At 35.8% G+C, this 27,807-nt stretch overlaps 1 protein-coding gene across 3 annotated transcripts in view; it reads right to left on the bottom strand.

Annotated features, from left to right (window-relative positions):
• Positions 1-27,807, bottom strand: part of CDC14A (cell division cycle 14A) — a 52,339-nt gene that overhangs the window by 8,352 nt on the left and 16,180 nt on the right. The window contains exons 4-16 of one of the 3 annotated variants that reach the window (XM_053985022.1): positions 25,720-25,812; positions 23,683-23,762; positions 17,485-17,551; positions 15,321-15,383; positions 12,136-12,223; positions 10,274-10,504; positions 8,010-8,148; positions 5,270-5,426; positions 4,579-4,691; positions 3,947-3,994; positions 2,823-2,951; positions 1,558-1,876; positions 308-457 (exon numbers count right to left, since the gene is read on the bottom strand). In XM_053985022.1, the coding sequence (XP_053840997.1) occupies positions 341-457; positions 1,558-1,876; positions 2,823-2,951; positions 3,947-3,994; positions 4,579-4,691; positions 5,270-5,426; positions 8,010-8,148; positions 10,274-10,504; positions 12,136-12,223; positions 15,321-15,383; positions 17,485-17,551; positions 23,683-23,762; positions 25,720-25,812 (1,644 nt within the window). In that variant the 3' untranslated portion in view covers positions 308-340. Of the gene's footprint in view, positions 1-307; positions 458-1,557; positions 1,877-2,822; positions 2,952-3,946; positions 3,995-4,578; positions 4,692-5,269; positions 5,427-8,009; positions 8,149-10,273; positions 10,505-12,135; positions 12,224-15,320; positions 15,384-17,484; positions 17,552-23,682; positions 23,763-25,719; positions 25,813-27,807 lie in introns of those variants that run through there. The other 2 variants (XM_053985024.1, XM_053985025.1) reach the window with 2 other exon arrangements.

Below are 27,807 nucleotides of genomic sequence, written 5' to 3'. Positions count from 1 at the left end.
CCCTTGCAAACAAGTTACTGCTGCTGTTTAAAGTAAAGTTTAAACTCAATTTTAAACCCAGTGCAGAACAGTGATTCTAAGATCATGGAATATCAGCATTTATTTCCAGATAAATTGTAGTGGATAAGAAGCTACAATTTCTTTTTTAAACAAGGAATCTGAAAGCATCAAGTATTCTGAAGAGCTGCTTTAGTCAAGCAGATTCTACCACAGTAGGAAGAACCCACTGAGTTAGAGAATACACAATCACGTTCCCTCAACTAATTTCAATGTTCTGTTTATACAGATTATATTTCAGTCACACATATAATTTAATTCCACAATGGAACAATTTTATTTCCTACTGCCATCTATCCTCAGAAATAGCAATTGATACTCCCAAGCTATAGAGATGTGGCTTCTGAACTGTGAGTGGTGCCACATCCAAACTGTTAACAAGAGGGTAGGTCCTCCATTTCTGCAGGAAGAAAAGAACACAGCCCATGAATGACTATTGGCAGGACATCCTAGTTACATGCAATGTACATTATTAGCTGTTTTAAGACAGACTCACCACACCCAAAACCACTAGCAGGTATAACACCAGAACTTTATACGAAACAGGTTATCAGTGCTAAGGAAACAGAAGAGCGATGTGCAATACTCTGAAGTTCATTTCATTTCCACCCAGTAAAAAAAATAAAAATCCTAAGTGTCAGGACTAGTTGAAAGAGGCTGATAGGCTCCCTTAATCATAGGCAAAATCTATTAAAAACAGGGTACTATTTTTTTATAATTAGTAGGCTATCAAATCCTTGGAAGCCAGGTATTTTAAATTGGTTTTAGATTTATAGTAGTAGATATTATTATTTTTCCCTAGAATAGATGAGGCTTTTTCTGATTTCATAACTGAAGTTTCTCTAGTCTCTCTTCTCTACATTTTGTATAGAAACACTTTCAAGTTCCATTAGTTTATCTGTACATCCTCTTTATACAGACTTTTACACAGAAAAAGAGCACAAAATAAGCCCAAGGCACCAAAGTTGTTGAGGAATGAAAGCTGCAATGTGAGATCATCAGAAATATCTTGCTTATAATACTTTCCACATTTGGTGTTAGAAAAGGAGTAGGTTTCAAGTCAAGGGCAGTAATTGTTCAAATAAGCCTTATCTTTAAGGATGTTCTACCTTCTGTTTACTATGATACATACAAAGGCTTCTTAAAATCTGTCTAAGATTGCACAAAAATGAAAACACATAATTAACTCATAGACTGTGTTATGGATAATTTGAAATAAAATCTAAAGGGTAAGAAGGTCCATAAAAAAAGTTATCAGAAAAGATGTAAAGTTCAGGCACAATTTATATTCATGAAACTTCCATGTAACAGATACTTAGAAGAGATGGGAAAAAAAGCAGCTGAAATGATAGGTAACAGCCAAAGATGCTGTTCAGAAACGTTAGAGGAAACTGGAGAATGATGCTGAGTTAAGATTTTTTTTGCAACAGTTTTGCTCACAGAAGCAAGGAAAAAAAACATCAGTGAGCTGCCTTAAGTGCTGTTGTGACTATGACTTACAGGAATGGACTCTGGTATCATGCTGGAGGAGCTGTAAGGCCCATAAAGGAAGGCTGGTGCGTACTCATCTGTGACGGCGCTGTGAAAACTGCTTTGGCTGCTCAGGTTGTTGCCACTACTGCTGTTTCTGTTGTACAAGTTGTTGTTCAGTTCATGGTTTTTTCTCTGTGGCAGCTGCAAGCTGCCATTCAGGTGACTGGAGATATGGCTTACAGAAAAACCTGTCCTAGAGGAGGATGATGTCATTTTGCTCTCATCACCATCTGAAGCAGCATACAGGTTCCCTAGAGAACTGGCTAGTCTGGAGTTTATGGAAACGCTGAATGGAAAACACATGCAGGGAAAAAATATTCACAAGGTATGTAGAGATAAATACAAAAACATAACAGACAATTCAGAAGACATTAGGTGAATAACACAGACCATTGTGAAATAATCTGTGTTTGCACACAGGTTCATTTCTAGCTCCTGAAGTAATGAAAAGCAGAATTCTTTGTGAGGACTTTCCAAGTTTTGCTTATTCAAGCACTACACCATGGCCAGCTTTCACCTCTGTCAAACCATACATGCATGCAGGAGATGGTGTTAACAGGTTTAGGCAGTATCTGATTTACACTGAAGTAGTTTGTGTACATGGAACAGTTTCAGAACTCCTCCTCTGTTTCTTGCTATTAGTTTTGTGATACAAGCCTTCAAGTAACCAAGAAGTAGTATGACAAAATTTGAGACTAGAAGTAGGGTGTCCTGAAATACCTCAAGCTGGTTACTCTGCTCAGGCAAACATTTGTGCACATGTTTATTAAAAATGCATCAATCATTCTGAGTGTCATTTAATATATGTAACTACTTAGGACAATACTTATAATGGAGCTAAAGAGTAATAAATAAAGGGTTAATTAAAAAACTAATTACCACTCAGGAGAGTAGTAGTATACAGACTATTGGGAATAGCTGTAAAACATCTATAAACTGAGCTAAGTGAAAGAAACCTTAACCATACCATACTGTCATACTTGAGCATGACAGTACTGTTTCTGATGACACTATCTGTATAAAACTGTCAGACCAGTAGGCCAGATTTTGGGTTTTGCTTGTTTTTAAAATCTGTAGGCAACTAAAGTTTGGCTAGTAGAACAGCAAATCACTAAGTAAATTTAAGTCTTCTTATAGCCAAGAAGAGCAAGCACTTCATAAGCTGCAGATGTGCTGACAACCACTGTAGGATACTGTAAGCATTTGTACCAAAATGAGAAGAAGAAAAAAACCTTTTAAGGTTAGAGCCTGAAGACGTGGAAAGTCTGCTTATTCTTTCTGCAGATGGTGAAGTAAGTGCCATCACTCTGGAGGCCTTCAGAGGAGATATGGATCCTTCTGTGCTACCTGAAGCATTCAGTCTAGAAGGAGTGCAGAGTTCCAGTGAGAAGCCAGATATTATAATTAAAATATAAATATCCAACACATATAATCTTTCAGTACATAGATTGGTATTTTAAAAAGTGTGAATTCTCAAGTCTGAGAACTCAACAGCAAAAACTCAAGTTTGCCTGCTTAAACATATTTTTAAAAAAATTTCCCAGATATCCACTCCAACTATTTCCCCTGCTGCACCTTATTAAAAAGTTACAAGCTACTTTTCACCTTCATAATTTATGAAGGCCAAGTGTCCATTTTTTATAGATTTATTTTAAGTTTTATCATAAATTTTAGAACTCTAAATGTAAACTTCATTAAGAATACTTTTTGAACTTATAGAGCAAGTGTAAGTAGAAAAACCCAAAACTGTAGTGTTCATGAGATCAGCATAATTTCCAAATGAAAATTTTCACAAAGTTGCACAGAACATGCAGCTCTTTCTAGGGTGGGATTCTTAATGATCAAATTCTTCATGTGTTGATAATGAGCTGTATGTATGTTACACTGGACTACTCAAATTGTTACTATTATGGCTGTCCACATCAATTAATTAAAAAATTTAATTTTCTCTAGCTCTAGATAGAGGGCTTGGGTACAGATCTCCAACTACAAGCACAGAAGAAAAATGACATTGAGCAGCTTTAATTACACACTAAGAAAGGGAAAAACATTCATCTCCAGTGCCAGTCATCTGGAGAAATCCAACTCAAAAATTCAAGTCACAAAACTGAAAAAAATGTGCTTTTTTTCAGTATTAATGCTTGATAATGATAGAAATTTTGTCTTACATATTGTATTTTAGATTCAATGGGGTAAGGCATGCAATTTGCAGATGTTTAAATAGGTTTGTTATATGCCCAGGCTCAGAAGTCTGAAACAGTGATCAGATCAATTGATTAGCAATGACCCAAAACACTGAAGATGAAGACCCTAGTCAAGTGATACACATTTAGAACTAGAATTTTAAAGTCAGTACCTGAAGGGTTGTGATATTGACCTGGTGTGGAGTTTCATGTCTTGCAGCCTAAAGAAACAAAAGCAGCAATCTTTATCCAGGATAGGATAAAAAACCTTTCCCCTCTGCCAAATCATATCTGTGTGTCTCAGATTGGCATAAAATATAAAAATAAGAGGTAAAATTATTAACAATCAGTGTTTTAATTTACAGTCAAAGCACAGAGAGTTACTTCAGGTTTAATTTCAAAGTTCACATTTTTATTGATTGTGAAAAATTCTGAATTCCTGTAAGGAGTACAGAGAAGTAATTATAGAAAGACAACTAAGTTTAATTAAGAATATTTTGTTCAAGTCATAAGTTCTAAAATACTCAACATAAATTTGAAAATTTTGAAGTATTTTTTACATTATCTTTTACTGCTACACAGTAACAAGGCATGCCTAAATAGGGAGGCAGAAAGGAAAAAAAGGAGAAGAAGAAGATTAATAAACCAAATCTGCAACTAATAGATACACTCCTGGAGAAGTTTCCACCACAGGTGGTGGTACAGGTAGTACCACTGCCCTAAACAAGATCATGTACCTGCCACACAGATCTGATAGAATGGAGAGAATTTAAAACTGTAAATTACCTCAGACTGGTATAATTACCTCAGAGCTCCTGTTGTAGCAGAACAAGGCTGTCTACGACTTTTTAAGGCATTCAGCTTATCTCCCTGTGTCATCCCATTCTGAGCTTCCACATCTTTGTCTTCAGAATCATTCTGGGAAACAAAAGTATGCAAGCAAGGGAATTTATCAAATCCTGGTTTGAAAGCACTGAGTATCTCCCTTCACAAAGATCAGAACCCAGAAGGCTGCTCTACTGTCTTCTGCACACATGGCACTACTCATTGCATAGTTCTGGCACATTAAATGTGCCTCTGGACAAACACACTCACTACAGGGCTTTTGCAGAACCTGACCTGAAGGTTCATGAATCTCAAGCTTAATGCCAGCATTTATTTACTTCAAGGAAGTCTGTTGGACATTTATACACACCTGCGTTATTATTAGTTAAAAGCCTGGAATAAGCACATTTTTGGTTTCCAGGAGGAAAGCTGACTTTTTGTTTTCCTTCATTCTCAAGAAAACAACTGAAAATCCTGAGAGAATGACTTGAAATAACACAAACCTTCGGAAGCTTGAAAATTTACCTGCAACAGTTTTAAATATTACTTGATCTGTTTTACTAAGTGGAGATTTGTTCTAATTATGTCCTAAATACATTTAGAAGCTATCTGTAGCTAGTTATTAAAAGCCCAGCTTCAGTTTATTTAAAATTTTTCCTAAGAACACTTACCTCCTTGTATTGATCCAAGTCTTGTGCTTTATTCAGATTGTCACTGATGGAAATATCATTTAAGCCACAAAGAACTCTGTTAATGTTTCCATCAACTCCTCGCTGTTTCTGCTTTGATCGGATGAGATCTCCCTCCCGCCATAACATTGCTTGCTTCCTTCAGGATACAAAACCAAAGCCATTCAGATCAACAGATTTGTACACACATAAAAAACCATATGAAAATATGCCACGCTTACATCTTCATCTGGAAAGAAATTTACATGTCTATCACAAAAAAAAATTTAAAACCTCAATACTTAAAAACAACAAAAAACCCTCGAGAATCACCAAATAAGTCTGTAGTCGTCACAGTACTAAAAATTCATTTTCTCAAAGCCTTCTGGGGAAAGAGGTTAACTAAACAGGAATTTGTGATTATGTTTTAATGGCTCTTAAAACACAACTTAAAAAATAACATAAACCAGTGTTTTTAGATACATCATCTGTAGCATAACTGATGATACAGAACTTTGCAATTTACTAGTGTGTGTTTCCTGGCTACAGATATTGTGCAAGGAATCTACAGCTGACCTGTGCAGTGCAATTGGATGTAGTCATGTAAAATTCACCAGGGCTCTAATATTGACTTTTAGAAAGTGAAAGAATATATCCTTCACACAGGTGATAAAAATAATAACAATTTATTTGCTATAACATGCATGGGCAGAGCAGACTTTTTTCGATGAGTCTGCATGATTTCTCAATAAGGAAGTTTGCTGGGTAGGTACCAGTCATGCTAGTTCCATCCAAGAACTGAGCCCCTATCACATACTATTGAAACAACACTGATTTCCTACACTGAACAGAGAAGAAAATGGTGAGGAATTAAATCAGAATACAATTTCACTGGAAACTTTTGTTTGGAAACAAAATATTATGGCAGACCTGAAGAGCTAATGGATGTGAGCCAACTGCCTAAGCTTGCTCAATAATAAATGGAAAAGTTAAGCACGTCAGAAAAATTTCACTACATCCCTAGTAAACATCACAAGAAGGCAGAACAAAGGGGTGGGAAGGAGAGGGAGTGCCACTTAGTCCACCTAACAGAAGTAGCCTAGAAAACACACTTGAATTTAAATACCATTGAATCTTTCAAGATCATTGCATATGCAGTAACAAACTGATCTGATACACATTTAAGTGGAAGCATTTCTATTAAAAAAAAACCCAAACCTCCCTTATCAAACCTCAAAGAATCTAGGAGATTAGGCTTTGACACCTTTGAAGCTTGGGAGATCGAAATTGCAAGATGTTACCTTTTGTAAGACACAACTTTGCAGCCCTGAGGGCAAGACATCTTATATTACAAAGACGTAACTGACATTCTTTCCTAGCCCCATTTTGACACCACTGGTGTCATTGCTTGACTTTTGAAACAGGTATCTACTACCCTTAGGAGAAGAGAAAATTCTTACTGAACAACACTACAGCTCTCAGCTGTGACAAATGTAGGTAGATCTGAAGGATCTTTGCCTATCTATAAAACCAAGCCAAGTATTCCTTCAGTCAAACCAAGAAAGGACATGGGCCTTGTTTTTCCTATCTTGTAAGTAAACAGCACTTACTGTTCACATTACCTACTAGCTTTCTTGTCATTTTGCTCTATTGTGCAAGTCATTTTTAAGAGTGTATCATCCAATCATCAACACTGTCTGAAGAAGACTAATCTGGCTCCAGTGAACACCTGTAGTTTGTGATCTGCAGTATTTTGAATAAGAGCAAGCCACCTCTCAAATAGAGGCTTGTCCTCTATTTGCAGTTGCACTGGAAAAGAAATAAAACCCCTCATTCATGCTCTATTTCTCTTGAGTTACAGTAATACCTCTTTCTCTCCAATATCCTATGGATTTTAAGATGCAAAGTCAATGCATCTTTTACAGTATTTACACACTCTGCATCTAGCAGAGCTGATGAATTCTTTTTCCTATTTGTAGCGGAATTTCTTAAAATGTTTTGTCCCATAAAACTGAAAATGCCTCCAAGTAAATATCACCATGCCATCAACTCAAATATATCAGCAGAACCACAACAATTGTAAATGCACAACACAGAAACCACTATGACATTAAACTTACTGTCTACATCACTGTCATTCATTTCCAGTCGGGATCAAATCTGAAGCTGTATTAGAACCATACATTTGTTTGCCTACAACTACTAGCTCCAAATGAGAAATGTTTCATACATCATGCTGAGGAATCTGATGGAGATCATAAGCTTTCTACCAAGCACTTATTTAATCTTCAGTTACAATAAAGTAAAACCATACAAATGATACCATTTTAAGATTAATTTTAAGTGCCATAGATTGTATATAAAGTATTTAAAGACTATTCTTTCAATGCTAATATTTAATAAATCCTCTTTGTTGATTTCGTCTTTTGTCTACTTCCAACACATCTGTCTAACTCCTAAATTCCCCAGAAGAGAAACATGCCGTCTTGAGGCCCTGTGTCCCTCTGAGGGGACAAAACATAGAACTCCATAGAAGATGAAGAACTCCAAGAACTGCATAGAACTCCAGAGAAGCTGACTGCTTCTGAGTAACTCAGATTTCAATCCCCTATTAACTAACCTTAAATCTTTTGAACAGGCAATAACTTAAAAATGTCAGTAGACAAATTAGATCCTATAAATAGTGCAAGATGGACAGGGATGGAGAGGAGCAAAGAAGGTACTTATATATATGTATACATACTCTTCCAAGAAGTGTTGCTGGGGTCCTATAATAGAGCCTGGGCGACATATTCTTATCCAAGCAATGGCTTCAGCATGTGTGAACTTGTAGTGCTTCATTATGTAACAGGCAATCAGTGTTCCTGTCCTCCCCAGGCCAGCTACAGAAACACAAGAGTCAACAGCCACATATGAAGGGATGAACATTCCAGAATTATCAAATAAAAGTATAGGATGTAAGAAAACTTCCATGCAATGTTATTCCCCACATTAGTATTTGAAGAAAATTTCTGATTCAGTGTCCCATTTATCACATAATTCAATTTCAATGCTAGATATAGACATAGGGACAAATCTTTCATACTTTAGAAAAGTTAATGTTTAAAAGCACACCTGCAACAGTGATCACTTGTGGCACTTGAAAAATTCTACTCCAAACTTTAAAAAATGCCAATATGTTTTAAAAAGCCGTGATCAAGCTGGATACTAGCTTCATATTTATGATACTGGTAAAAAACCATAATCAAAGCACCTTTGAGAGGCCAGCACAAGTACCTAAAACACATGGTGCAAATATGTCACATCTCAACAGAGTGCATCTCAGTGGGTTTTTCTTTTTGAATCAGTTTTGTTGTAAAACCAGCACATAAAACTAATCACTGCTATCTGTATAAACAGCAATGACTGTGGGCCAGTGTAAAATTTTAAATATCAATAGCTTAAAAAAATTTAACCCACTGTCCAACAAATCCCAAACTAATCCTGTTTTTAAGGGGACAACAGAGACACAGAGAAATTAGCTTTTACTATCAGTAAAATCTCCAACTACAGAGTGAGAATTAATCTCTTTCCAGCTTTGTGTCTTGTGTACTAGTGAAGTGTTTCCCCATTTGAACCTTATTGCCCACAAATACAGTATTTTCAATTTACAGTCTCACAGTAGCCTGCTATTGTTTATGCACCAACAACTATCCAAATGGAAACTCTCCAAGCAGCCAGACATCTCTGCTGACAATTCTATACACAAATACAAGCTCTTTACATTGAATCACTATCTGACTTTTTTGAAAGTGAAGATGATTTAGGTAGGATGAAGGTAAAAGTTCACACATAGTGAGGGTCCATAATGGTAGCTTGAAAGACAAGCTTTGCAGACTCATTTAAAAGGCGAAGGATTGATTTAATTTCTTTCCTCCAACATTCTGCTAATGTACAAACTTCCCATTACAATCCTTTGCAATTAGTTGTTCTATCTCATCTAAGACAAGCAGTTTCTAGAGTAATAGCAGTGCTCAGAACACCTCTGCAATATAACTCTGCCTGAGTTAGGCCTGAGTTAATTGTTAACACTGTAGAGGATTATTTAGGGTGGTATAAAAACTAAAAAAAACAAGATTGTTGATTTGCTTACTAAATGGTCAGACAAAAGACCAAAAAATACTTCAATGTACAAAGCACATCTCTAACTCACTACCAAGTATGTTATACTCCTTTAGCAGCTAAGCCTGGAGAATAACTTAGTAACAACCTCCTGCTAATCAATGATTTATACACTTATTTAGCCAATTACTGGATGCCCAGCTTATCAATGCCAGAACTCCTGGGTTCTAGCAACAGTAACAACTTGTTGGAAAAGAAACCTGTTTATCTTTGATATGCATATTATCGTTCCTGGGAAAATTATGAATAGTATTATTCTTGCTTCTGATCAGGCAAGACATTTATCACCACAATGTCCTTACACAACTCTAAACATAAATCAAGCTGAACCCTTAAAAGCCTTTGTTAATCTCTCTTGACTAAGCATGTTTGGTGCATTTTTTGGCTGGTTTGCTGAATTAGGCTGGTTTGAAATGCTGGCATCACAATAACTCACATCAACTTGAAATGTGGAATTCATACTCCACAGAAAAATGTAGAACAGTCAAAAAGCACAAAGAAAACCTTTTAGTGTTTTGCATTTCCTAGCCAATTATCATAATGCTGTGAAAGCACAATGCAAAAAAAGAAACCTTCATCAACTAAATCTCAAGTTTTCAACTCATATTAAAAAAACCCCACAGAACAATGAACAACAGATTGTCAGTTCCTGCAAATAACAGTGTAGGATGTAAAGACTACATATAACAGGAAAATAACAAATATTTGGCATATATTTAGTCAAGCACCATAAAGCATAATTACTCCCACAGTCTTAAAGTATTCTTAAATGCTGTATTTCTGGGATACACTCTATGGATTTATACTTATTTTGAATTTCAGTCAGCAATGAATAGGTGCACATACCTTTACAATGTACAGCGATGGCACCATCAGCATTTTCACAGATGTTCAGGAACCTCTGGACTATACTGTCACTTGGTGTGCTGCCATCAATGAAGAACAGATCATAATGCTCAAAACCAGCTTCAGTAAAGCGTTTTGCCTCATAAATTTTTTTGTTTAGTCTTATGATTGATGTGACATTATGCTTCTTGAAATAAGGAAAGTAGGCTTCAGGTGCATGAAGAGGATAACCTATAAAAATATAAAGCCACAATCATTTCATGTTCTAGGTTCATGAAGTTCAAAATCTCACTAAACAAAATAGCCCCTGAAAACTTTTTGAATAATAAACACACTAATACTAAAAATGCTTTAATACTTTATTCAGAATAGACATGCTAAGTGGTATTTTAAAAAATTGTCAAAAAAAAAACGCTCATTAAGACCACTTTTATTATAAAAAGTATTAGGAGGCAAAAAGTTAAAACAGAATCTATGTGAAATAATCCATGTGAAATAAGACTGTACTGTCTCACATTAAGCCCCCATTCTTCTCTGCAAGGGGGATTTACACATAAAGCTGGGGACATATATGAATTCAGCGTTTCAGAACAGCTGTTTATCTAGAGTCAAGCTGCAGATCAAAGAATTAAAGCATGCTTGAAGAGGAAACACTGTTTTTATGGAAAATATATTTCTCATCTATATTATGGACAAGAGAAACAGTCAAAGCATAAACTTCAGTACCAAAAATATTCCTGTCCTACTGGGAAGTAAGAGAGCTTTATTGCCTTGATTCTCATTTGAGAGACAAAAGGATCCTCTAGATGAAGATGGGGGGACAGGTAGGGAGGTCAAAGACCAAACACAAGACAGCTGTTCAGGACAAGTCATATACACATTAGTAAATGCAATTTGAGTCACAAGATAATGAGAACATTGTAGCTTTGTAATGTGCACTTGCAATCACCTGGGAGAGGATTATTTATAGTTTCACAACTGGATTTTAAGTGTGTTAATTTAATCATTTTCAGTTATATATGGTATAAATAAAACACAGGTTTTCCAAATTCCGTGGAACAATTTAAGTAAATTCAGAAAAACTTCTGCAAGAAAGGGTTGCAACAATACCTGAGGAAGAAACCCAAACCAACCAAAGTATTTTCTTTCTGGATTTTGTTTAAATTTTCAGTGGACACTTTGCAACCAGCAGCATTTCAGTCAGAAAAGAAACATGAGAGAGCAGAAGAAGGGGATGGTGAGGGCAGGTAGATATTCAGAAAATATGCTCACATAAACAGCAGGACTTAGCACAAATAATATAGTCAAATTAGGAAAAACCTGATGGTAGTATTGAAATGACTGATTTTCCTTTTAGCTGGAATCTCTACTTTCCCTCTGTCAGTCAAGCAGTCAAGTTTTTCTTTTTTTTATTCTACTAGATCACATTCCCCAGGTTCTTCACATTACCCCAAGGATCTTCAGTAGGAAAGTCAAGCTTCTTTTAACAGTCTTTCCTGGTCTGTGTCACAAAACTCTTAACTCAGTCATCTGTATTTAATCCAACTCACCTTTAGTTCTGCACACTTACTGTATCAGGTGCCAGGTTCCAGGAGGAAAGTAAGTGACCTGAGTCTCTCAGGCACTTTGTCACAGGATGAAAAGTTACTGACTGTTAGAAGAATTGAAATTCTTCCGGCAAAGAAGAATTCCAAAACTTTTTGAATTAAATTCTATGAGCATATACAAAATGCTCACTGGATGATTATTGCTGAAGATTAAAACTGATCTATAATCCTCTATTACCTTCTGCTTTTTTGTTGTGATGGTTTTACATGCTGGAAAAATAAGATCATAGCACAGCATTAAAACATACACCATACCATTTTCAAGTTTGCTTTTCGGGTGTGGTCCACTAAAAGCCAAAAACTTTCCTGGAATAATCCAGTTGAAGTCACCATTTTCCACTCGCTACAAAAATTTCAGAAAAGAAAGACATCTTAATATGTGTATATACAAGTTTAAAAAAATTACTCAAGATTTTATTTTACTCTTTCCTGTGTTCTTGTGGCATTAAAACAAAACACTTCAAATGTAATTAGCTAGCTTAACTATATGGGACAAATGAAGCATAAACTGCTTCTCAGATCTTAATAAAATGAAATGCAAACAAAACTTGCTTAAGTTTTCCAATAAAAGCAGAAAGATCCTTTTGTAAGATATTTCTCCTTGAGAAGGTTCAGTGTTTCAGGATTCCAGTATTAATAACACTGACAAACACCACCATTCTTCTATGTTTTAATAAAAAATTATGGAAAAGTGCTTCCTCGTGAGGCACTAGCTAAAAAACCCAATTCATAGAAAACAAATTAAAAACCAATTAGCTTCAAAACAATTACCCTTTCCCTGTAGAAACTGAAATTTACATATTGGCATAAGCTCTGATGAGCCAGCAATCACAGAAGAAAAGCGTAAATTAAATAAAGACACTGGATTTTAATAAACTTTCAACCTATGACATTTTGCATTTCTTGCTCACTTTTAATGTACCTTTTAAAAGGCTCTTCAAATTCTGTCACTGCTGAAAATGAAAGCTTCTTTGGAAATATGTAACATGAACTGTAGCTCTAAACTGCCTTCTTTTCTTTCTTTAATTGAAGACTGCTCATTCCTTGTTTGGCAATGCAGTTATTCTCAGCATGACTTTTAAGGACATGGCACTCGGTTCAGCTGCATTATTAAGCTTGTGTTTTTAGCTCTCAGCTCATCAGAACATCCTAATGAGTGAAAGGTTCTGATAATGGACATCACTGTAATCAATTCAGCAACTGTTTGCTTAGCTGAGCCCATTAGGCTTGCTCCCAATGTCCCTACACAATGGAAACTCCTGGAAATTACCCAGATTGCATAAGGACTGGAGAACCAACCTCAGCGCCAAGCCAGGACCCCTGCCCCCCACGGGTATCACAGACTGACATCTCCACCCTGCAGCACCCCTACTCCCTTTAGGGAAGAAATCCTGTTCAGTAAGCTGAAAGGATTTTTGTATTTGTATCACCAGTTTTATTTGTAGATTAAGTTGCTTATAGTTACAGGGGTTGTGGCAAATAATTTGAATTTTTATCAATACGAACTACAGGTATCTCTGTATATGTGTGTATGCATATGCTCGACACTACATGCAAACATCATTATTACTAAAAACCCAATCAGTAATTTACTTCCAGTCCAACAAAAGGGGAATCAGCTGCCTTGATAAAATAGTATGATGAAAGAACTATTAACATGAAACAATTTCCTTTTAGCCTGCTTCATTTAAGTCGTATGCAACTTCTGTCTACAAAATCACACATTTGAAGACCTAACATAGCAAAAATCTGTAACATTTAGAGTTTTTGAAATATAGCACAGGACAAAACACAAAGCTGACCATGATGTGTGAAAAAAAAGGAGACATACCAAAAAATGGACAAAAAATTAAAGATGATTCCAAATTCTTGCTTCTTAAACTCAGCAAACAGCATACTATAAGCATCATTCACATGTATGTACTTTTCACATGCTAAAATAATGTTAAGCCTTAAACAAGATAATGGGATAGCTTTAGTCAATTATTTTAAGACTCCTTTTCAAGCAGACTAACACCTACTATACATACAGAATTCCAAACTCCCATTTGTTTTTAGACTGGGTTTTTCTTTTTGTACATGGAGAAAGCAAAAAGCAGCAATTTCATATTTTTAATTTTAGTTCCTGTTCATTTAATTTTGGTAATTCTGCAAAGGCTATACCAATTTTTGAACCTAATCATTATGGAACATTGCAGGATACAGAAATCCTTTTACAAATGCTTTCAAGTTTAGTGAAATAGGCAGATTTGTGTTACAGACTGCCTACTGCAGACATCTACTGTACAGATGTGCTGTCATTTAACTTTTTCCACTGTTTATTCCTCTTCTTCACTTTCTTGAATATTTATGAAGCATTTCAGTATGTACCTGAAATACATACAGCTATAGGAAATGCTTTTAAAATTGAGATTTTCAAACTTAGCAACTTTATTCTTGTAACTTCCAAGTTTTCTGAAAATTGCAATAGTGTGGAAGAATATGTGGCTACAGTAAAGCAATACAAGTTTAAAAAGAGAATTAAATTTATATTCAAATATTTAGTACACCTCTGGTTTATATATCTTTCTCCTTAACCAATACAGCTACAAGAATTTCTAGGTGTTCCAAAGACAATGTCCAATAAACAAAATGATTGTCACTGACTTCAGTAAAAACCTTTTCCCTTCCTGTGAGTGAGACCTGGTAGACAAAAACCATGCAACTCTTTTAGACCAGATGTACACACACCTTCTGTGCCTGTGATTTCCTCTGCACACAGCCCAGTCCACAGGTACAGCACGGCATATTTTAAAGCTTCTCTAAAGCAATGTACCTTGAGATAACTTTTTACTACCAGCAGATAAAGGTGTGCATGTTACAAAGCCCTAGAAGCATCTAGAGCCAACCAGAGTACCTATACCTAGGGTGTAGGAAAGTTGGCAGAACAGTGAAATGCATCTGTTAGCTTTCTGGGACTTCATTAGGGAAATATTTTGGATATATTTCCTTAACTAAAATTCCACATAATGCATCCTTACTAAAAAACTCCTCAAAATTTGCTTCATCTATGTGGCTTTAAAAAATTTGTCATATATTTGGGACTAATAGGAATGGAAGAAGGAGCTAACAAGTGCTGAAAGAAAACATTCTGTGGGTCAGCTGAAAGACCTTGGATTGTATCCTGGGAGAAGGTTGGGAAAGCATGAGAGAGGTCCCAGAAGCCAGAAAGGCTACAAGAAAACAGTAGCTTTATGATATGATGCACTGAAATTGCAAGGATAGTAATCCTGCATGTTCTTCAAAAAGTGCATATAGGTTTCCATGTACATATCTTACATATGAACACTGGGTTTTACTCAAATTAAAGAGTGTTTCCAGTATGTTTTAAATTGGGAGATACTGAATACTCTTATTTTAGGTAACTCAAACACATTCAATGCATTATGAAATGTACAAACCTCATAGTGCTCATATTCATCCACATCAAATGTCTTAAAGTCAAAAAATCCATGCTGCAAGGCCTAAAAGGCAACAAGGCGTCAGTTTACACTGAAATAAAATATATAATCTCATTTTATAATACTTTTTTGAGCAAAACTAAATTCCTAATTGTGGCTTACTGAAGCTGTTATGTTAAGACATTACATTTTGCACAGATTAACAACACAGACAACAAAAACTCCAACAATGTCACTGAAACATGTCAGGCTCATTATTTCCCCTCCAAAGACAAGAGGATGGGACACAAGGTTGTTGCATATCACTTAAATCGTAACATTGATTCTACACAGCCCACCTTGTGGGGTTTTTTTCTGTACGGCAGATGACAGGTTAAAAAGCAATTCCCTTTTTGTCATACACTCACTTAATGATTCCTATGCCAAATGTATTTTCATGCAGTTGGACATAACAAAACATTGAACACTGAAAGTTTATTGATTTTCTGCACTTAGTATGATACTCTGGTTTTACCACCATAATACCTAGGCAAAATGGCATATACAGAATGCAGCGCCATGTATAATCTGTATTTTATTATTTCTTTTAATACACATTTCACAAGTACAATAAAGTCCACTAGACTACATTAGACAGTATTTATTACAGAAGTTTTGTATTCAGTTATTATTATTAATTATGACACATTTGTACTAAAGATTTGTCTATAATAACCATATTGAAAACAATTCTATGAATATGAAATTCATAGCCAATATTTATTCCAAATTCGTGGAATACATTTCTACAGCATATATTTATACTGAACCGATTGCATTTCGAAAAACAGATATTGCAAAAAATTCTGGAATTAAGGTGTGATAGGAACACATCACAGATCTGTGATTTAAAACCATTAATCAGACTGCCATTGTTTGCTACATACAGAACATGTTTTTAGGATAAATGAAAAATAGCTTAGTTATAGACAAAATAGGCTCAATGACTGGACCTCTCATGAAACCTAAGATACTGGGAGGTTTGTCTGAACAGCTGATTTTGATTTTAAAAAATGTATTTCATTGAAGCATGGCTGGCTGGCTGCACTCCACAACTTGCAGGCCCCCTGAATTACATGTATATGACAAACACACATACAAACACCAAATTTATCCAGGTAAACTAAGACTGCTTTCAATTAAGGCATATCTTTTCTGCCCAAAGTGTTTTTACCTCTGTAGGTGAACTAGACAAAAAAGAAATTTTATGAGAACAAAGGAGGAAAAACTGATTCTCACCGTCCTTTTGATGTATTAGCTGCAGATAAATTACAGTGATTGCACTGACTACTTCAGATCTTCAGGATCTGTAGAATGCCTCACAAATTATAGTCTTGCTGGTAACTGACAGCTCCTTTCCCACCCCCACAGAACTAAAAATATTAAGCTTGATCTCTCTTTTTCAAATTTTTAAAAAACACTTGTTTTGCTACTTTTTAGAATTACAAGTGGTCTATAAAGTATCTGTACAGCACTGTGCCTAACGTCTGCTCTCTTCACCAAGAACAATGGGAAATGACAAACAAAATTTAAATGCCCCTATTTAAGAACTGATGTAAAATATTTTAAGAAAACAACACTGGAGCTTAATAGCTCAGGACTACTTAAAGTGACACATCAAACCACTATTAAGATGCATTCATTTTCACTGGTTTTAAAAATTTCTGAAAAGATCAGTGTCAAACACTGAACCAAGTGTTTTGGGGAAAGCAGGGGCCAAGTACATGCAAAAACTGTTCTGATTAAACGACAATATACCTAGATATCTGTTTCACTTGGCCTCATCAACCTGTCACTCCCTCTCACCAATGGTTAGAAACAATCTATCAGCAGACCTAGCACAGTGTCTTGCACTAAGAGCTGTCCCCAGCCAGGCCTGGTGCATTTTCATGTTCTACTTCATGAGGTGAAGTTCAAAAAGCTGTCAAAGGCCAGGCCAGGCAGTCAAAGTGCAACCTTCCTCTGCCATCAGCACTCAAACAGAGTCCTCAGTAACTTAGGTTTCATCACTACTCATTCACAAATCTGCTCTGAAACCAGGCTTTATAATCTATTTAAACAGTATTTTTCTTCATGTTTTAAAAATCAATTTAAACCTGTTTTGCTAAGAAAAAAATGTTATTACCTTATTTACTCCCTGTAAACAGTCCAAGATCGTAAGATTGTATGTGCAGTTCCCAAATGAAGCATCCCTATAGATTTAATACAAATGAATTTAATATACACAGAATTATTTTAAGAACTAGGACAAAGGCAGAACACAACAGAATACATTCAAGCAATTCAATACCCTTGGAGAACTTTGATTCAAAGTTCAAAGACATCTTTTTAGAAGCTTGTCCAGGCTAAAATACTCCCCTACCCAAGACGTAGCTCAGACTAAATGCAGTTAGATACTGCAATCTACTTTAGGTGCATATTTTACATCAGGTAACTACATGCTCTTTACAAAATTATTTATGCTATCCTGGAACAGGAAGGTTTGCATCCTCTCTGGATTGTGTAAAGATAGTAGCAAATAAAGTACAGCTTGCTTTAACCGTTATTCAAGTCTTAACTGAGTTACACTAACAGGGGCAGGCAAGTAAGACTAATAGCTTGGAATTCATTTACAGGCTTCCATTTTGATGCCCGATTACAGATGTGATTAAAAGCTATCCCAATATAATTAAAATTACTTAACCGCAGAATAACACCTGAAAATTACAACTTGTCTGTAAAAGAAGTAGTAAGACTCACCATCAAACACACACCACCAAAAAAAAAGCATTATGGAAAAATGAAAATGTACTTTTTGAAGTGTGCTTCAAACCACTTTGATTTTAACAAAACTCTGCCTGAGCAGATTACTTCCTTATCACTCATTAAGGAAATCTTTTACAGCTGTTCTCTTTGCTATCTTAGAGTCCTAAGAACTGCAATTTATCAGAATGGTAAAATTTTAGGTTCAGACATATACATATTTATCTATAATTGATTCAAAATTTCAATCTTTCATTGAAAACTTTACTTTTTTGATAAAACTCGCTATAAGTAGTATGAAGTTTGTGATATGCTCCTTCAATCTCAAGTACTTGAAGAGTAGGAAATTCTCTCCTATTCTTTAAGAGCAGAATAAATTTACCAGTTTTGAGCAAGCAGTGTTCATAGAAACTGGTTTAAAGAAAATTAAAAGCTACTATTTTGGTAGTGTCATACTGCAGGCAGGCCAATCTAAAAATGCTTTCCAATTATTAGATTATTAAAACACACTTAACCATAATGTTTGGGAATAGGAACTCTGAAGTGTGTATGAATCTTCCATATCCAAATCCAACAGAGAAGTTTTAAAAATGAGAATATATAAAATATTTTCATTATGTTGAATAAGCAGAACATATCAAAGTTTAATATATGAGTTTTGCAGACAATACATTTTTGACAGATAATGGATTAATATTATTATTTTGAATATCACATGATAACAGATCATTTTAGCACAAAATTCTTTTAGCGAACAAAAAGGTCTTGTGGGAAAAAAAATTGAGGGCCCGAACGGGAACACATACACAGCAGAAAGGGTTTAAAAGCTGTACCAGTTTTCTGGAGGGGCTGACAGAAATAAAATCAACAAATGCAAACCACAAAATTAAATATTTAGAGAAACATGAATAGAAGATATGGTTGTAGCAGACAGGTTCTATTTTGTATGTTATTTTGTTGTAACAAGAATATAACTTTTATTTTATCTATATGTATATAATTACTTCTTCAACTGATAAGGCATCTGATAGTGCTGTACATGAAAACTATGCTGGGGGAAAAAAAAAAAAATCACATGATCCCTAAGCTATTAATAAGAAATACTACAAAAGAGGGAGGGAGGATGGTGAAGCTGACCTAGATGTACAATTCCAGGTGTACAGTATGCTCAGCTACAGTTCCCACAGCCAGCTGTTACCAGTGACCTGCACACAGATGCTGGCAGCTAACACGGACTTCCTCCAGCATCCATGTCTCAAATGTCTCATTTCTCCTGATGTGCACCTGACCATTAAAGTAGGTACTGATCACATGTTTCATTACAGTATTCTTGGAGTCTTTTATGCCCAAATGAATAGCCACCTTACTTTTCAAATAGTGACAGAACTCTATTCAGTTTCAAAATAAGAATAAAATGTATTTCTAGGAGATGCAGATTTAGTATGAATCCGAGCTGGCATTACAGAGTTGCATATCCCACATCCGATTTCACAGTTGTTGTAGCTGACCTCAATACTGCATAATGCTTTCCCTTTCACCAAACCACTAAACACTATCAATAACAAAACAATTTATTTTCCCAGCACTTGCCAATAAAGAAACAAACCCCAGAAGCTATGATCTAAAATCCATCTCTGAAATTCATGTCATAATTTAGAGACTGAACATAATAATATTAAAATATATTTGTTTTTTCGTCAATACAAAGTAGTTTGAGGTAAAAATCTGAAATTCTGCTTCTCAGTAGGCAACTGGTATTCATGACAATTTTAAATGGTGTTAGCACTGTTTTTTAAATGTAAGTGAGAAGATACAGTATAAGATCTTCAGAGACTAGAGCGTCACCAAGTGACAGTGAATCAGCCAAAAATAAGACAAAAGTGTCTCAAAGACAGTAGTGCCTTATCCTGCCAAGTTATCTTTAGCTTTTCTATTATAAAAACAAAACAAAACAAATTTCCATGAATTTTGTAAGAGGAGCAATCTGATTTTTTCCACCCCTGAACTGTATTTGCTGAAGCCGTCTTTAAATGAAATACCAGCTGAAGACCTAAGCCGATTAGGGCTTTTTGAGGTCACTCAGCTACATGAAAGTAGATCAGTTTCCCAGTGCTCACTTCATGTAAACCTACCTCAGTACTCCACAAAGAATCTGACAATGCTGCAGCTTCTCCCTATTCAAAGTTGTCTTTTTTTTGTTTTTAATAGAGGACACTTCAGGTATTAAATTAACAAACTTGTAAAATAGTCCAGTTGTAACACTTAACTGATCATTGCTCACTGACAAACTCAAACTATTCAAACAGACATGACCTATACCACAGAAGTTATGCAATATCTAAGTTCCAGGCTGCAAGAATAAACTCAAGTCAGTAAATACTGAATAGCAATGATTAGTATCTCCAAATTATTTCCTTTACAGACCTTAGAACATGAGGAAAGAGGGAAGACATTTGGGTTATGTTTTGATTAAGAGTTATTTTCTTTCTTTTCAGGACACTAAAGGCATGGAAAGAGTGCAAACCCCCTCATAGCACTCCCTTGTTTCTGCCAAGCAGACAATACCTAAGGCTACTGCTTCCAGCACAGGTTCAATTGCTTGAGCCTCTGTACTATGCCACATTTTGCAACAGAGATGGCCCAAATGTGTTGGACTGGGGGGCAGGGGTAAATGTCTCAAAGGCTTTAAAACACCAGGGAGGATGACTAAATTATTTCTTTCCCATTCCCAGCTAATCTAGACTGTCCCACTGCAGACCCTCATCAGATCTACTTGCCCTTCTCTCAGCAACAGTAATTCTTGAGATCCTTGTATATACCAACCTCCACCTGTGAACTCCATACACTAACAATCCCTCCCTGTCAGACTTCCCATTTCTCATCTAGCTTCTAATCACAATTCTTCATTTTATTTCCTCACTCCTCTTTGTCCCCCCTCCAGTACAACCAGGTTACACACCCATCTTCCCCAGCAGGACAAACTACACCACAGGTAACAGAATCTGTTCAGGCTCTAATCCAGAGACAAGAGCTGACGTAGTCCAAAGCACATCCAAAAGAAACGTAAGTGCTTTCCAGCCCCACACCATGCAAGGAAAAATACTCAAGAAATCAGGATGTTTAATTATTCTAACAAAAGCTCCCAACACTATAGTCCTTCTAGAGACAGCAAGGCTCAAGAAGAATGTCTCCCTTGAACATTGCCAAAGCTTTGCCTTAAAAAACCCAAATAAAGCAACAAAAGCCCAAACACATACCAGATCCCACCTACACCAGACAAAACCCACCACAAAAACCCCATAACTGTCAAAAGCTTTAGCTTTAGACAATAATTTCTCACAGCAACCTAGGGCTTGAAACACTTGGAAAAAGACAGCAAAGTAGTTATGTTTCAGAATATCCTACTCCATAAATTTATTGCCATTTTTTCCTGAAGGTAACAAATGGAATTAAACAATTATTCTTTTGTAATCATTCTACCAACCCAGACAGCAAAACTTGAGTAGTCCCTTTGCTGGACTTCGCCTTCTTCAATGTTTTTGGATAGCATATTCTTCCCAGGGAAACACAAAAAGCTCTTTTGTATATAATATAAAATTATCTCCAGAAAATCTTGCTGTGTCTTCTATTTTTTGATCCCTCCTTTGATGATTCTAGAGTAGCCAACTATTCTATTTTGCAATAAAATTTCATTAATTCAAACTCACAAGGATTACCTATGAATAATCAATTAACACCTAGAAGGAAATTGTTTTGTGCCATTAAATTTGTTACTGTGGTTCCAATCAGCCTCACAAGAAATCACTGAGATAATTACTTTCATTAATCCTTACCAGTCAGCATTTTCTTATCATTGCTGCTACTATCAGTATCAGTATCAGTATAATAAGGAATTAGTTGCAAGGCAAGAATCTATAGCCTTTGATTGAAGCAAACAGGGTCCTGTGAGACTTATCTGCAATCACACTATTCCTCCCAAGTTTTCTGTCTTACCATTTTGGTACCTGACAAATAAGTTTCTTCACTCTGTCAAAACCTCTTTTCTACACACCTTTATTTTCACCTTGGCAAGGATGAGGAAAACCTAAAGACACATCAATTTACTACAATTCCAAACAGTAAATTTCTTTAGTTGGTCAACAAGATACAGCTATTCAGCTATGGGGCCTGATGAGATGTATCCATCTTCAGGGTCCTGAGAGAACTGGCTGGTGTTGTTTTAAAGCCACTCTCCATGATATTTGAAAAGTCATGGCAGACAAGCCCAGTCTCCAGTGACTGGAAAAAGGGAAACACCCATCCTATTTTTAAAAAGGGTAGAAAGGGAGAGCCAGAGAACTGCAGGCTGGTGAGCACCACCTCTGTGCCTGGGAAGATCATGAAGCAGATCCTCATGGAAGCAATGCTAAGGCACATGCAGACCACTGTTTAATGCAGATTGTAATCCCTGTATCTTATACAGAACTTGGAGATGTTAAAAAACACTGACATGTTTAAAATAACTGATTTTTTAAATGCATTGTACCAAGTATCTTTTATGATTAGCTGAAAAAACATATGGATACCAGTAGCTCTGGTTCTGGAGAGCTATCGATGATCAGAACTCTGTACAAATTCTCTGTCAATAAATGCTATCACTGATTTAATATCTTTTCTTTAAATGTAGCTGATTGTTTAAGACTTCATAACCAAACTGGTCTTGACATAATAAAAAAAATCTTCCACCCAGCAGTTTATACTGCATCTGGCTTCTGTGCCAAGTATGAGAAGAGACAATCTGATCTTCCTTTGCTGAGTGGCTGAAGAATCAGAGGAATTTGATATAGACAAGGTAGGTCTACATTTACAAATGCATTGGCTGATAGTGAACACTACTTGCAAAATGCTGATTCCCCTAAAAGAGAGGATATTGACCTTCTTGCAGTTGCACTTTATTGCCAGTGTTTGCATAAGAATACCATGAGGTATTCTCATTCATAAAGCATAAGGGCATTTCACAGTCCATACCATGAAAAATATTTGGAAGTCTCTCTATCAGATAGGCATGATAGCTAAAATTCCTTAGATTCAAGCCTCAATGTGACCTTAGTACAGAGTTTAAAGACAGATTGATAGAAACTACCTATGATTCACTGAAAACATTCTGTAACCTTAATATCAGTACCTGTTCTGTAAAATAGAGAAAATATAACAGCATAAAACCCCTTTCAATCCCATAAGTCTCACTAGCTAGGGACTAGGTAATTTCAAATATTTGAGTGACTTCCAAATACTAAAACACAACGCATTACGAAGAAAAGGTTTAAGTGCTAAATCACAAACATGCTAAGAACTATTTTTAAAACCTGACAGTTTGCTAGACTGAGTCTTACTTAAGATTTATATTGATCTAAGTAATTTATTATTCCCACAAACAGCAAGTAATTACACCAGATGTAAAAAATATTTTTTCTGGAGATCAGTCATTTTCATACAATACCCATAACAGACATGAAACACCTTTTTGGGAGGCAATCTAAACCCCAGACTTTTTAACAAATTTCAAAACAGAGAAGTAGCCTCATTTCTCGTGTTCACATACCTAAATGGAAGATATGGTGGATTAGATCCAGATAAAAGCATCCTGTAAGCTTCTTCTGGTGTTTTCTTCAAGTATATAACCTAAAGTGGATGGGAGAAGAGGGAAAAAAAAAAATCAGCCCTGAGCCTGAAAAGTCTTTAACCAGACAGGAACTTCCTCCAGCACACTAAACTCATAAGAATGCCTGTTATACTCCTTCATGATCAATTCCTGTGACATATACAGATCAGAAAAGACATGCCTACACGAAGAAAAGATTCACCTATCAACAGATGTCAACAAAAACTTTGTTTTGTGTCAATTCCATACTTTAAAAAAAGAAAATTGGGAAAAAAAAGTCACATACTGCTGCAACTGAGAGACTTCAATGTTGCATGAATTACTGTAAAATAGCTTACATTTAAAGCCTAAAGTCTTGCTTGTAGGCAAAAGATCTTTAGAGGGTAGTTCAGAGAACTTCAGGAAAAAGATGAGTTTCCATCTTATCAAGGAATTAGGGGCATGAAGTAGGGCCAAATTTCTACCACATGTTCTCCCAATACTGCAGGTATTATTTGACAGAAGTTCTGGCCCTTCAAAGCTGTATCTGCTTAAAGACATTCACACACGATACTTTGAACATAACACTGGTCATTGCCTGTCCACACAGCTCATAAAGGCTCATAAAAAAGACACCAGGAGGAAACAGAAAAAAGATATTAAGAACACAAAAGGAGGAGAGGGAAAGAAACACTGAAAGAGCCCCTGAAAAATCAGAAGTATCTTGGATGTCAAGAGCAATGCAATAACTGAAGGAGGAAGTATAATGAAATTAAGAGGAAAACATTACAGTATGTCTTCAGCACCTAAAAAGTAGTGAATTCCATTAAGAAAAATCAAGGCAACATTTTCTGACTCATCTATATTGATGAAAAGTCAGCAACCAAAACTTGGCTTCATTTTTAATCTAAAATTATGATTCTTCAGAATGTTTTCCTTCTGCAACATACACAGGCCATTACACAGGCACAAAACACGTAGCAAGGCTGGCCCCATGTACCTGCTGTCAAGAAAACTCATATTTCCTAAAAAGCTTACAGAACAAAAAAGGAATCAGTATTTTCTAAGTTCACCTTAACACTTATCCACAGTATTTCAAATGCAATTTGGACTTGTGTTTTTCCCACGTGCACCTGCCATTTACAAACTAGAAATATACAGAACAGATCCCCTCTAGAGCTGCTTAGATTACCAGCAAATAAACCTTTCATGTTTCAGGTAGGGCTGAAATATCTAATTTAAATTTTTATATTAGGACAAAACACTCCTGCAAGTAAATAACTAGACATGACATAGTAGTTTACTATTACCCAGTCATTTGCTGCATGAAAACTGCAAACTTAAGAACTTAACAGTTTTTCTCTCTCACTGGCATTACAGAAATCTAATAAAAAATAGTACTACCAAAATACACACTCAGAGGAATAATGAGAAAGAAATATGTCCAGTCCATCTGCTACCTATAAGAAAAAGGAACAGGAACCAGGACAAATAAACCAAACCTCCTCAATTAACTTTCAAACACCAGTAGAGCTGTGGCACACTGTCTATTACTCTGGGTAGGCTATGAAAATTAAATGAGGAAATAAATAAATTCAATAACCACTATGCCTCTGGCTTAGTAACTTTCAGAAGGTTGTGGGAAAATCTTTTCTCCTTCCCAGTCTGAATCTCACTACTGACATGAGAAGCAATTCAGCCTAACACGATCAATCAGAGGTAAACAATTTGGATTTTCAACATTCAAGAAAATGGCATCCTATGGAAAAATGCAGGGGATCTGCCAAAGCCATTCCCTTCTCTATATAATAAAATAAATGGAGCTAAGGGATGACGACCAGGTTTCTATAAAACTCATTCAGAATTTTCAAAGACAGTTTAGAGACACATGAAATGACCATCTGCTCACCTCCCTGCAGGAGCACTCCTTGAGAAGCCACTTACATATAGAAGTCTCTTCAGGAAGGTTAAAGTATCCATGTGATCAAAAATACTTACAGCATATGAGCCTATTAAAAACGCTGCATTCGCTCGCTTCCGCTGGTCAAAACTGGTGTAGTACACAATCTTCTTTCTTGAGAGACTGAAATACTGTTTAGAAGAAAATAAACAAAACAGAATATTTACTAAGAAAAGAATATGCTTTAAGAATACTTTAGCAAAATCACTTTTCCAAAACTGCAAAATATGTTAGAGAAAATTCTTATTAAGAGGTTCTTAAAGGAGAAAAAATTACTGATACTCTGAACAATCTTCTTATATCACAGATAAATGAGAGTGCAGGGAAATAGCCACTGTTTCTGGGCAGATCTCTTGGTTAGCTGTATAAAAACATGCTACAAAGTGGAGCTGAACAAAATCTTCAATATAAAAATCTGGGTTTTCCCCCCACCAAGTTTAAATATTTGAAACACTAGCTTATGAACACTGATTAAAGACATTGAAATTTTCCAACTAAAATATCATCCTCTATGTTAAACCTCTGTAGCACATAATTCTGTGGAGGAGACAGAAGAAAAAGTCAAGCAATCAACCTTACAGTCATTTTATAAGTTAAACACTTCCATCTATACTGTTTTAAAATGAGGTGATGGACATACTTAGAAACCTTCAACAGCAAGAATTTACTTAAAAAGGTAAAAAAAAGAATACTATTGTATAAGAGAAAAGCCTGAAGGAAAGGCTAGGCAAAGACAAAACTAGTAACACTTGCAATTCTTGCTTCTTTATGAAGAAAAGAAGCCTGTGTCAGAATCGTGTGGACAAAACTCCCATTGAAAACAAAGTCCACAAGCACCAGAAAAGAACAATAATGACAAGCTGCAGCAAAACTGTTTAAAGCCGGAGAGAAACAATATTGTCACTTAAAAATGGCAAGTTGAACAATTTTCTGCATTAGTAATTTTCAAAACTTCATGAATTGCCACACTTCCATTATACTCTGCTACACCCCTGTATGTTTTTACAGATTGATTTTTACCACACTCCTACAGTTTTGAGGAAGTCACCAACAGATATACTAGATTCTGTTTCTAATTATTTGAAGCATTTTTTTAAAGTTGCATGTTCTATAAAATGCCCTAATTACCAGTGCCATTGTTACCCAACTTCAGGTTTTTAACTCTTGACACTGTTGACACTTGGGAAAGGGAGATAAAGTAACTGCTGCAGAACAGTGTTTCATTTGTAGTGCCAACTGTATTTCACTTCCAGAAACCTGTCCATGTCGAGTCTGCAGAACTTACTGCAAATCTCACCTCAAAACTTACTGCAAATTTTAGAACAGTTTTAACCATCAAATCTAATTTTAACCAAGAATCAAATTTTCCAAAAAAGTCAAATATCTGATCAAGTCAGGAGAAAACTGATGCAGGCACCACAGTGAGTTTGTTACTCCACCCTCCACAGAACAGCACCTTTACTCGCAGTTCTAACTGTCCCTTCCAGTCTGGTCTTACAAGCCCCAACTTCCAGAGGTGGAAGGAGCGAGAGCTAATGCAAGTGAGTGTAAATAGGACTGCAATTCCTGAAATTGCTGGCTGCTGTTGATTGGAAGAGGTTGTATCTTAAGGCCAACAGCAACATCTCTCTCAGCGTATATGCAAACATACGAAGCACAAGTCGTTACTTAATTAGTGAAGCATTCAATTATTATTAAAACTTGACAAAGTGAATCCCAGTACTTTAAGATTCCTCCCTTCTTCCCCCTCCTCAATTTTTTAATTTTAGTGTTCTCTAACTGCAATTCCACCCATGATGTGTAGGTGGGATAAGATTACAGTAGTTATGCAACAGTGACAGAACTTCAATTATAACTTATTGACTACTACTTATTTTAAAGCAAAGTTCTTTGCAGCAGTTTACAGTTCACCTAAAACATTATTTTAAACTGCAAAGCTAGCTAGTGAGAATTAAGTTCTACATAGTAAGACGATATTTCTAGTTTTATTTTATAGAATGGATTTTTTAATCATGTGGATATATCGAGTCATTCCAATTTTGAGCCACTTTTGTGCCCAAAATAGCCATAACCTGAAGTTTCTAGAATATTTAGATGAAAACAATGGATCATTTTTATTGCATCAT

The sequence above is a fragment of the Vidua macroura genome, chromosome 9 (assembly GCF_024509145.1).
Source record: "Vidua macroura isolate BioBank_ID:100142 chromosome 9, ASM2450914v1, whole genome shotgun sequence".
Lineage (NCBI taxonomy): Eukaryota > Metazoa > Chordata > Aves > Passeriformes > Viduidae > Vidua > Vidua macroura.
Note: the sequence above shows the minus strand (reverse complement) of the source record. Positions and strands in the feature narration are given on the sequence as shown.